Source organism: Chiloscyllium plagiosum, chromosome 13 (genome assembly GCF_004010195.1).
Source record: "Chiloscyllium plagiosum isolate BGI_BamShark_2017 chromosome 13, ASM401019v2, whole genome shotgun sequence".
Taxonomy (NCBI): domain Eukaryota; kingdom Metazoa; phylum Chordata; class Chondrichthyes; order Orectolobiformes; family Hemiscylliidae; genus Chiloscyllium; species Chiloscyllium plagiosum.
In genome coordinates this window covers 10762274-10775347 of record NC_057722.1, presented here as the reverse complement: position 1 = coordinate 10775347, position 13074 = coordinate 10762274, and the positions used below count along the sequence as shown (strand labels likewise).

The 13074-nt window shown below is 39.3% G+C and overlaps 1 protein-coding gene across 1 annotated transcript in view; it reads left to right on the top strand.

Annotated features, from left to right (window-relative positions):
* Window positions 1-13074, top strand: part of LOC122555750 (serotransferrin-B-like) — a 48177-nt gene that overhangs the window by 17810 nt on the left and 17293 nt on the right. The window contains exons 5-9 of the mRNA XM_043701833.1: window positions 144-288; window positions 1590-1645; window positions 3378-3550; window positions 5459-5636; window positions 7742-7872. Coding sequence (XP_043557768.1) covers window positions 144-288; window positions 1590-1645; window positions 3378-3550; window positions 5459-5636; window positions 7742-7872 — 683 coding nt within the window. The remainder of the gene's footprint in view (window positions 1-143; window positions 289-1589; window positions 1646-3377; window positions 3551-5458; window positions 5637-7741; window positions 7873-13074) is intronic.

The window sequence follows — 13074 nt, the reverse complement described above, 5'->3', positions numbered from 1 at the left end:
AGCATCCCAAAGTGCCTAATTTTTCAAAATTCACTACACCCAAATAATCCTGCTATATTGGTTGTCAACTCTGGAAAGTCTCCTCTATTGATTCATATATTTGATTATTAAGCATTAATTTCTCTTTTCTTTTCCCTCTCCAGTTGTGGCACAATTCTTTTCCAGCAGCTGTGTTCCAGGTGCCCCTAAAACTTTCCCTCGTCTTTGTAAACTCTGCAATGGAACAGGAACAAATCACTGCCAGCGATCACATAACGAACCCTATTATGATTATTCAGGAGCATTTCAGTAAGTATTCTATACGTTTCAAGTCAGAAATCATCAAACTGTCATGTAGAACAACAGCATCAGTCCCAATCAGCCTTCTGCTGTCCAGCAAGTTCTACTCCTCCGATTGTTCAGTTCAGTTTACTCGTAAAGTAATTGTGATATCTCCACCCTATTTGTTAATACTTATTTGTAGAACAAAATGTATAAACTGATTTAAAATATGTTTTTCATTAACCAGATGTCATTCGTGTTTCTGAAATAAATGAGAAACTATTTCAGTGTTCTTTTTAAATAAATTAGAGACTGTTCAGCTTACACTTTGGAATGCTTTTGAACCACACTGAAAAGAAATCACTGAAATTATGTGCCTCCTCAGAATGACTAAACTCGCTTCACAAAGGACATATGTTTGAAATGCAGTCCCAGTTATAACGTAATCAAAATGAATATAGCACATAGTCCCATGAATGACTTGATCATTTGTTTTAGCAATGTTGGGTGTAGGATAAGTTCTCTCCAGACAATATAAAAACTCCACTGCTCCTTAAAAGTGTCCTAGGATATTTGAAAGGACAGGCAGGACTTTGGTTTGATGTCCTAGCTAACATTTACTATGCCATCTGAGGTTATATACTGAAATCTCCAGAGTGGAACATGAGCCCACAAGCTTCGGAGTGTGGTTTATGTTGAGACTGAAATGCATTGTCAGAACTGAGTGGAGCAAATGTTCTTTTGCAGCTGAGATTACTTGCGTTGTGACCCTAGGGAGAGCAGATCCTGCAAATGTTCAGAGATAGTGTCAGTCACAGAAAGTGACAACAAGTGCAGCTAATGGTAGTGTGGAGTCAATTTGCTCTGTTTCTAATCCCAAGGTGTGTATGAACTGCAAACACTTACGCGGAATTTGCCTACAGTATAATAAGCACATGGATTTGTTCATGATGTATTGGAAAAGACGTGGGGAGGAGCCATTGGTTATAGTGGATTGCATGAGTTGTGTCACTAAACTGGAGTCTACGGTTTAAAATGGTTTGTTGATAACACAGGAAGCATTTATTTGGCGGGTTTGGTTTAGTCTTCTGGAGGATAACGAGCTTTGAATCTGCTGGAGTATTAAGCTTACAACTTTTTCTTTTCATTTTTATCTTTCTTTGGAAATAAATCTTTAAAAATGTGCATCACACATCCCGATTGCAAGTAGTTCTATGCCTAGCCTTGATGAAGGCTCTTGTAAAGGGCTTACCAAGTTGCACAGTAAACATTGGGAGTTGTCACTATTTCAGTATGGTTAATTAACTAGAGTGATTATTTCTTTCTAGATGCTTGAAGGATGGAAAAGGAAATGTAGCCTTTGTGAAACATACCACAGTGCCAGGTAGGGTCGGTTTTAATTAATCTGCGCCTCATCAAAACCTTATTTAAAGATCTTATTAAAACATGTCCTGACTAAAATTGTTTCTTTTGCAATGTTTTGTCTCACTTTTGATTCAAATTTGTCCACAATTGCAATCATCCTGCAATTGCAGAACTTGCCAATAAATTTCCTAAAAATCTCTCTGAATCTTGCCATCTTTTTTCTGTAAATGGAATTCCTATTGTTCAATACAAGGGTCGAAATCATTGTTTATGTAAAATTCCAAAAGAGATTATTTACTTCTTAACAGCATGACTTAATATATTTACACCATTTTCCTTTACTATATTCATTCAAACTTTTATTTGAAGACTCCAGGTATTTCTTGAAAGTTGAACTTGGTAAAGTTTTCAGAGCTGTGACATTATAAACTGAATTTGAATTGTCCAGTCTAAATATGTGCAATGTTTCTAATTCATACCAGAGTAGAATTGAGACAAAAGGACAGATGGATCTACTTCTAGTAGATTATTTTCTCATTGGCATTCCTTCAATGATTTTAAAAAGTGACAGGAACAATTTAGATTTAGAATGGGTCAATTTTTAACAGAAATTGTCTGTATGAGTGTGAGAACATGGGAACACATGGAAACTTTAGAACTTTATTCATGGACACCACGTCAACTGAATTTAGACTCATAGAGTTGATAAAGCGTGGCACTGGAACAAGCACAGCAAATCAGGCAGCATCTGAGGAGCAAGACAGTTGACAGGACTGAAGAAGGGTTATGCCTGAAATTTTGACTCTCTTGCTCCTCGGATGCTACCTGACCTGCTGTGCTTTTTCCAGCACCACGCTTTATCAACTCTGACTCTCCAGCATCTGCAGTCCTCATTTTGTCCTATGGACTCAGCATGAAAATAGACCCTTCGGTTCAACCAGTCCATGCCGACCATAATCCCAAACTAAGCTGGTCCCACCTGCCTGCGTTTGGCACATATCCCTGCAAACATTTCTTACTCCTGTACTTATCTAAATTTGTTTTTAAATGTTACAATTGTAGCAGCATCCACCACTTTCCCTGCAGGTTCATTCCACACACAAACCACCATTTCTCACCAGTTTTTGGAGCCTGATGTTGTCACCGAATAAGTGACCTGAGCCCACATTTGTAACCATTCAGGAGACATTAGTCTGCCTCCGTGTTTACTGCCTAGTTAAGGACCCTGAGCAAGTTTTCAATGTAGCATGACCATTCAGAAGAAAAGTGATTTTGAATTCTAGACAAGACCACCAGGGGAAGCTAGCATGCTGCCGTGAGTCAAGAACCGTGACGGTACCTTACTTAAGGAGATACTGCTGCTGACCTGAGCAGCAGAGAAGACTTGAGCAATTTTTAAACCAGCAGCCCATTGGGGTTGAGCTGGGTCAGTATCAACTTTGATTTCAACAGTTTTTGCTTGCACATCTGGGAGCAGATCTCTCCCTAATATGTCTCCCCTGCCCCGCCCTACTGGAGGTAGACCCCATGTATTTAGCTGATAGCTTCCCCAAATGGTGAGATGCCAAATTCCCTGCAAGGCAGAGAATCTCTTCCAATAAACCAGCTTGATCTCCATGGAGTAGGCAGAAAATCCAACCCTATGTTATATGTACCAATTTAACTTATATTGCCTGAACTGGGGCCAGGACCGGTGACTGTGAGCAATGCACAGCCTTCTTGATAATGTATTTTTTTGCATTATTCTTCAGCTGCTGAGAAGGCAAACTATGAGCTCCTGTGCTTAGATGATACCAGAAAGGCAGTCGATAAATACAAAGAGTGTAACTGGGCAAAAGTGCCAGCTCATGCAGTGGTCGTAAGGAGCGGAACTGTTGAAGATGCGAAAAATAATGAGATCTGGAGATTCCTCTCGACAGCCCAGGTATTCAGGAACATGCAGAATGGGATCTTTCATTAAGTGTCAATGCCTAATACCAAACAGCTTGGAAATGATGCATGGGTCACCAGCATGATAGATTTGGAACTCTCACTGCCACATAAAGTCTCTCAAACATGCTCATTCATTTTCCATGGAATTGAGTGCAATACTTGCTCTTATATAAGCAAACACATTTGCCAATTTGTTCATGTCCCACAAACAGCAGATGGATCCATAACCAGGTAATCTGGTGTCAATTAAAGGATGAATATTGACCAGCGATTTGGATAACTTTTTAATTCTGAACAATGACAATATTTTTATGAAAACTACCTTGGGTAGTGTGTCTCCTAATCACTGGTTTCCAGAAACTTCTTTTGATTATCTTTAAAAATTAGAAATGAATTTTCTCCCTCTAAATTGATCCAGGGTTCTTTCTCCATTTTTGTTTGTCCCTCTCCCAGTCTGCACTGGAGACAGCAGAAGACCATAGTGTTCTGCTGCACTATGACAGTATGGGGCAGCCTCGATGGGCACACGAGCTTTGATTTATCTGCTGGGTTTGCATCATACACGCTGAGATAAACATACAACTCCAAATTCACAATTGAAGCATAATTCATAAATTATGTATTAGTCGGTTGTTCATAAAACACTCTTTGCTGCTTGAGGTATTTTTCAAGAATAGAATATCCTTTATTGTTACATGTACAGATGTACAGGAGTACAATGGAAAGTTTTACAATGTCGCCTCTATGGTGCCATCTTAGGTACAGGTACCTAGGTAAAAATCTTAGATACAAAAAGAGGAATTAAGTAGTTGCATTACTTTACAGTAATGCATAGCATAAGTTAGAAACATGACATAGTTAAAAGAATAGACATTACAGTCAAATAAACAAATTACAGATAGATAACACATTACAGTAGCTCAGCTTCCACATGTAGTCTGATCGCCTGCACCATAAACCAGTCCAACAACCGTACCCACTACACTACAAGCCTTCAGTCCGCTCCTCACTAGCTCTCAGCTGCTCCAAGGTAAGTTTTCTCCGGGACTTGCTTTCCCCGCGCTGACCTCTGCTCTGGGACTTGCTAGGTATCCATGTAAGGACAGGAGAAATGGATACATCTCGCTGAATGTGACTTGTGGATGTCGGTTTTTGAAACTTATGGATAATTTATGTTATGAACATACACCTACCCACCCAGCTGAAAATATCTGTGCTCAATTCGTATGGCCCTCATTTTGGTTTCGGAGAGAGGAGATTTTTATCAACTCAGTGTGAACCTGATCAGAACCCAGAGCTGAAAGTACAACTCTCTCACTCTCCAGTAAATCCAAATGCCCCCTAAACAAGGTGGTTTCTACTCAAGTGAAACTGTAACAAAATATACAGGGAGAACACCACAGGGCAATTGCTGTCAGATTTTTGTATGCGGTTTGCTGATACCAAAAGATGTAATCACATAAAATAACTTTTCTAGTCATAAGAATTGTGGTGCAGGTCAGCTGACCTTCAGTTTGAGCTTCAAATAGTTTTAAAATGTTCGTGAAAAATTGTTGCTGCTACAAAGGTTTCAGACATGAAAAGTTTCTCTCCGCAATGAAGCATGGGTCAGATTTGTGTGCTTTTGGTCAACCCTTGTAACAGTGTTCAGTTTGTAATGGAGTCTTCATAGAGAATCAGGAACATCTAAGTGCTGGTGTCAATTATAAATTGAAAATAAGTCAGGATGCATGCATGGTCCCTACTACTGGTGATGGATAAAATTTAATATTAACATTCCAGGCAAGTTATTAACTTGGAAGATTATTGCTAGTTTTTAGTTTGAAAAGCATTGTTTAATCCTCAAGATTGATGAGAGTTCATTAATACTATTGGGGTTTCCTAATGTTATGTTTTACAGAAAAGATTTGGGCCACAGAGTCAGGGAACATTTAAACTTTTCAGTTCATCACAATATGGACGGAAGGATTTGATGTTTAAAGATGCGACGGAACAACTGATTCACCTTCCCAAAGCAACTGATTACCTTCTGTACCTTGGCACGAATTATGTAAATGCTCTGAAAACCATTACCAAAGGTAAGAGAATATTTTGGTGAGAACTGAATGTAACCATTTACTAGTTTGAATTGAACCACCTTTGGTCCTCCCTTTTGGATCAATATTCCTGTCAGGATTTGCCAATGATATTTTTGAGCCTTTATGCTGAGCAACCCTGCTTAGATTTTGAACTCTATCAGAGAGTTTTTGATACCTATTCAGAGGGGCCAAGATCAAACATCATCCACAAGTGATCCTTGGCTATAATTAAATTCTGCGGTCACAATAAAAAAGCTTTCTCATTAATTTATCTAGTGCAAAATTGTTATGGGGGTTTCATCCACAATGCTAATCAGCAAGGAGTAGTAATAATCTCTGACAGTTATGAGTCTTCCTTTGTTCCAGTGGTAAATAAGTGGCAATAAGCTATAATAAATATTGGTTCTTCCATCTTGCTTTCAATTTTTTTTTAACCAAGAAATTAAATAAATGTCTGATTTTATGAGATAATTTAAAGTAGTATCTCTGAATGGCAAAATTAATTGTGCATTTTCATTCACCATGATTAGACCCTTTTACAGTCTCTCTCACTTGCTTCTGAGCTCCAATGACTTTTCCCAAAATAACTTTTGCCTTTTACACGGAGTTATCAAATCAACAGCATGGAAACAGGCTCTTCAGTCCAACTCGCCCACGGTGGCCATTTCCCCAAACTAAACTAGACTCACCTGCCTGCTTTTGGCCCATATCCTTCCAAACCTTTACCATTCATGTATTCATCCAAATGTCTTTTAAACATTGTAACTGTATCTGCATCTACTACTTCCTCTGGCCGCTCATTCCATACACAAATGACTGTTTGTGTAACAATGATTGCCCTTCATGTCCTTTTAAATCTTTTTCCTCTCACCTTGCTGAATTGCTACCTCCAAGGACATTTGCACATGTACACCAAGGTCCCTCAACTCCTGCATCCCTTGTAACATTCAGCCCTTCATTTTATATTATCCTTCCATGTTCTTCCTACCAAATTGAATCATTTCACATTTCTCTGCATTAAATTTTACCTGCCATCTCAGCATCTATTCCACAACTTGTGTATATCCTGAATGAGGTTCCACACTATTCTTATACTTCTCATTGCTTCCACAATTTGTATATTTGGCAAACTTTGAAACCCTATAAGCTATAGTCTAGAATTGTTGATATAGCAGGAAGATCGGTGCCTCAACATCCCAAAAACCAGAGAGCACCATCGCACATCTTTCTATAACTGAAAATCATCCATTAACCACTTCTCTTTATTTCCTGTCAGTCAGCCAATTCTGCAGCCGAGGTTTTAATATCTCTTGTATTCCTTGAGCTATAACATTGTCCATAAGCCGCTTGTATGGGCATATATCAAACACCCATATCAACTCACATGGTCACCTCTTAAAACCATTCTAGCAAGCTAGTTAAACATGGCTTTACTTTTAAAAACCCATGCTGCATTTGAAGAAATTCATGCTGGATTTAACCCATCTTTGTCCTGAAGAAGGGCTTATGCCTGAAACGCCGATTCTCCTGCTCCTTTGATGCTGCCTGACCTGCTGCGCTTTTCCAGCAACACATTTTTCAGCATCTTTGTCCATATGCCTATTAATCTTGACCCTAATTATTGTTTCAAGAGTTTATCTACCTGTGTAAATAACCTGACTGGCTTTTTCAACAAGAGGGTAATATTTGTGATTCTCCAAATTTTGGTACCACTCTGAGTCTAAGGAAGATGAACAATTATGACCATGTCTCTGCAACTTCCACCTTCCCTTGCCGCAGTAACCTTGGATGCCTCTTCTTCAGTGCTCATGTCTTATCTACTTTAAGCTGTGGTGGCCTATGTAACCCTTCAGGTATCTGAATTACTTCAGAACTGGAGGAGTAATATTTGACTTGAAATATTGGCTCTGTTCTTCTCTTTCCACTGCTGCTGAAAGATTGCAAGACAATGAAAGCTCCTACTTCTTCACTGTGTAGTGACGGGAACTCGAGTTTTTCAATTTGTGCTGTATGTTTCCATAAGAACTTACAGATTGAAAAGCTGCCCAGTCCAAAAATTACAGTGACGTGAGTCTAACAAACAATTCCAATTGTTTGTGTTGTAGAGCCCGGTAGCTTGAGTGATAAGATACGCTGGTGTACAATTGGTGATGCTGAAAAGAATAAGTGCGACATGTGGACATCAGTAAACTGTGTCTCAGGTGACAACGCTGAGGACTGCATCAAACAGGTTATGGTAAATGACAATGTTTCACAAAACCTTCTTACACCTTCATCAAGTTAAAGTTAGCAATGGGCCATGTTACTGTTTTCTTTGCCCTTGTTCAAATACAACATGGAACCGCTGCAGTAATAAAGCTTCCTTGACACTATTCCATTACTCCCATGCCTGAAACAGTTTAGATACAGAGTATGTTCCTTCAACGCTGAGAAAGTGGCGCAGGAATAAAAAAAACTAGAATTTTGCCAGAACTCATTGATAGTGGGAAAAATTACATTGTTTGAAGCGCTCTCTTTATAAAGGCATGATTTGGAGATGCTGGTGTTGGACTGGAGTGTACAAAGTTAAAAATCACACAACACCAGGTTATAGTCCAGCAGGTTTAATTGGAAGTGCTAGCTTTCGGAGCGCTGCTCCTTCATCAGGTAGTTGTCTTTTTTAACTCTTTACAAAGGATAACACTGAGGGGTGACCTGGTAGAGCTTTATAAGACAATGAAAGACTTTGAAAGGGGAAACAGAAAAGATGTTTCTTCTTGAGTAAGACCAGAATAAGGGTTTTATTCGCGGTTATCTGGAATTTAAAAGGGAATTCACAGAAAGAAAACATATTTACCCAAATGGTCTTTAAAATGTGGAATCTGCCATCACAAATAGGACTTGAGGTAACTGACAGAGTTGCATTAAGGGAACTCAGAATAAACATACAAAGGAAGAAGGATCTGTTGAGGGGATTTCATTCTTGCTTTCCAAAAGTGGTGGTCAGGGCCTTAAGTTGGATCACAAATGGATTTTCTTTGGGGGGGGGGGAGTGATAAATTCTGAGGTAACAATGACCTCCAGTTGAACTCTGACAGAGGTGTAATCCCTCCCTAATTCTAACAGCTACCCTGCTTCCATGATCTCAGTTCTCAATGAAGAGTTGTGTCAATCTTCAGGCACCAAAAAGAGTTACAATGGAATGAAGTTTGGGAAGCACTGGGCTACATGAAGCAGAATGGGAGGAGGCTTATATGGGGCATAACACCATTAAGCCTGCAAATATTATCTAATACTTTTTTTTAGTGTACTACCTAATAAAACAATTGCAGGTCAATACTAAATCAATAAGATAGAGATTAAACCTCCCTTGACTCTTCACAGTAATCACTCCCTGCGCAGGTAAAACATGGATTATTTGAAGAGTAAAATTTACCTCCATCCTGTTCCATCCATCATCTCTAGAATAGTACAGCACAAGTTAGATAATGAATTAAGTCTCCTTCACTTAAAAGGCTAATACTAATAAAGCACTTTTCATGACTACCAGACATTGCAAATCTCTTTACAGCTAATGACATTTTTGTTTACATGTGATTACTATTGGAATGTAAGAGATACTTTAGCCAAAATGCATGCAACACACTTCAACAGGCAGAAATGTCATAATGACCAGTAATCTGGTTTATTGCTGTTGGTTGCGTAATAAATATTGGCTAGGACACCATGAAATCTTTTACATTCACTTGAGCAAGTCAGCAAGGCTTTGGTTTCGTCACTCTATCAATCTAACTATGCAGCACTCCCCCAGTGGGGTGCTAACATTGATTTTTGTATTCAAAACCTCAAGTATGATTTTGAACCCAGGAATTTAGTGGCTTAGAATTAAGAGTGCTATCAGCTACTTACTGTCTCCACTAAGTGCTCACATATCCAAACAACCAAGGCTCTCTAATATTTCTGATCAGAAGTAGAATGCAGGAGTCATAGCCTTTGATTGGGTTGCATATAATTTAATAATGAACAATGACCTCAGCATTGGATTCTTTTTATGTTTAATTGTGATGATTATGTAACTCTATTCACTGGTCAACGTTTCCAGCACTTGATCTTTGATTTATTAAAATGCACAATTCACTAGAGATGTTTAAGCTGGTAGAAAATCAAATTTAAAATTTCCCAGTTGATTCAAGTAGCTAAATAAATGACGAGAACATTCAATGGATGGCTGATACAGGCAGCAGTCCAGACACTAGAGACATGCCAGTGCCAAGGTTCTCAGGTCATGATTTGAATATCCAGGTTGAGAAAGTGTTCATCTGGAGGGATGTCAGATGCTGGTCACAAGCCTTTACCACCAACACAAAGTGACAGGTCACTGAGGTGGTGAGCAGCCTTAACCATTTGTGTAACCTTCTGTGTTTTGCCAAGGTGACTGAGACTGCTCTACTCACTGTCTCCCCTCAACCTGGCTTGCTACCACTCAGCTTGGCTCCAAATGGCCTACCCTTTATTCTGAGATTGGTTCTGAGATCTGGTTCCAGAGTCCCATTCCAAGGGACAAATCTTTCCTACCTTTGCTCTGTTAAGCCCTATAAGAATTTTACATGTTTGAGTGAGATCATCTCTCACTTTTCTAAATTACAGAGATTAAAGGCCTGGCCTATTTAATCCTTTCTCATGGGACAAATTCTCCATATCAGGAATTACTTTGGTAAACCTATGTTGCACATCCTGTATGGCAAGGATATCTTTTCATAGGGTAAAACTTCAGATGTGATCTCACTGTAGTAAAGTGTCCGTACTCCCATCCTCTTGTAAAAAAGACCAATATACCATTTATTATAGATGTAAGTTTGCTCGCTGAGCTGGAAGGTTCATTTTTCTGACATTTCATCACCATACAGGGAACATCATCAGTGAGCTTCCAGTGAGGCATTGATGTTGTGACCCACTTTCTATTTATGTGCTTAGGTTTCCATGGGTTGGTGATGTCATTTCCCGTCATGTTGTCACTTCCTGTTCTTTTTCTCAGAGGGTGGTAAATGGGGTCCAAGTCGATGTGTTTGTTGATAGAGTTCTGGTTGGAATGCCATGCTTCTAGGAATTCTCGTGTGTGTCTCAGGCTTGTCCTAGGATGGATGTGTCGTCCTAGTCGAAGTGGTGTCCTTCCTCATCTTTATGTAAGGATACTAGTGATAGTGGGTCATGTCTTTGTGGCTGGTTGATGTTCATGTATCCTGGTAGCTAGTTTTCTGCCTGTTTGTCCAATGTAGTGTTTGTTCCAGTTCTTGCAAGTATTTTGTAAATGACATTCGTTTTTCTTGTTTTCTGCAGAGGGTCTTTTAAGTTTATTAGCTGCTGTTTTAGTGTGTTGGTGGGTTTGTGGGCTACCATGATGCCAAGAGGTATGAGTAGTCTGGCTGTCATTTCAAAGATGTCTTTGATATAGGGGAGAGTGGCTATGGTTTCTGGATGCATTTTGTCTGCTTGTTTGAGTTTGTTACCCATTTACCACCCTCTGAGGAAAAGAACAGGAAGTGACATCACCAACCCAAGGGAACCTAAGCGCATAAATAGAAAGTAGGTCACAACACCAATGCTTCACCAGAGGCTCACTAATGATGTTACCTAGTATGGTGATTAAACATCTGAAAACGAACCTTCCAGCTTAGCAAGCAAAATTACATCCAGAACCTCAATCTGAGCTACAAATCTTCTCAAAACCTGCTATCTTTTATTACCCTAATTGCTTGCTGTCGCTGTGTACTAGATTTCAGTAAATCATAAACAGGGATGCCTATGTCCTTTTGAAGTTCAACACTTTCCAGCCTCTTATTATTTAAGCAACATTTCATTATTGCCCATCAAAATGGATAATCTCGCAATTCCTCTACATTGTATTCCAACTGCCAAATTTGTAACAACCTATTTAATGTTTCTCCAACCCCTGATGCATCTTCCCAACTCCCATTTCCACTTAATTTATATCATCTGCAATCTTGGAACATTGCATCAAATCCCCCTATCTAAATCATTGCTATAGATTATGAATAGACGGGGCTCAAGCAGGGAGACAGAGATATGATTTTATTTCCTCACTGGGTGAGAAGCTTTCTTTGTGCAAGAGATTGAAATTGTCTATTTACAATAATAAGGGATTCTCAATCAAGAGACTGCATCTGAGTGAGCTGTAGACAAATTGAATAGTGAGTTAGGTTTATTTGTTACATTCTGGCAAATCTTTTTAAAAAAGTATATATAAATCAAACGTTGCATTCTGATATCGAACTAACAACATTCAAGTATGATGTTGGGGAGCCGGTACTGGACTGGGGAGGTGGGGGAGGGAGAAAGTTAAAAATCACACAACACCAGGTGATAGTCTAACTGGTTTATTTGGAACTGCTAGCAGCAGTCCAAAAGCTAGTGCTTCCAAATAAACCTGTTGGACTATCACCTGGTGTTTTGAGATTTTTAACAAAATTAGACTACACTGGTTTACAAATGTCTAGTGGTGGCAATTTTCTGTCAGTTTACTGGAGTAGTTGGTTAATTTGGTGGTATTACCACAGATAAACTAGACACTGACTCATAAGAGGCTCCATGCAAGAGCTAAGTTTTTCACAGTCGCTAAGGACACCTGGTCAGGAGTGAATAATAAATTAGGTTCACGTGGTAAGTTTTGTTAAGTACTTTTTAGGCTTAAATATTGATTAAGAGTCAGCCTTTGGCGTAGAACTCAGAACCTTCAAATAAGTTAGATTGCCTTCTTGAACAGGAATGACTTGGTATTGTCAAGAAATGAGATGTAGACAGATTCAACAAAGAATGAGTTTCACATGAGAATTTGATGTCTAAGGGAAAGAAGTGCTTTAAGCAATAACTAATAAAAGTATGCTAAATTTTAGTTGAATTTCACAGAATCACAGAATTAATATGGTATGCAAGGAACTCATATGACCCATTCTGCGCGCACAGTTCAATTACCTAGTGCCAAGCAATAGTCTAAGTTTTATAATAGTGCCTCGTCAACTTTATACTCCCCCCCCCAACTTCTTCACCATATCTAGTACCTTTTCCTGCAACCACAAGAGGTGCAAAACCTGCCCCACACTTCTGTCCAAAACCCCAAACAATCCTTCTAGACCCAACAGAAATTTATCTGCACTTCATCCAACCTCATCTATTGTATCCATTGCTCCCAGTGGGGTTTCCTCTATATCGGGGAGACTGAACGCACACTCATGGATAAAATGCAGAGCATCTGCTCTCTGCATGCATGAACCAACCTGACATTTTGGTTGCCATCCATCTTAATACCCCTCCCACTCCGTCAGCGATTCTTGGCCTCCTCCTCTGTCAGAGTGAGGCCAAACAGAAACTGGAGGAACAACACCTTGCATTTTGTCTGGGAAGCTCAGAGCCCAATGGCCTCAATATCAACTTCACCGCCTTC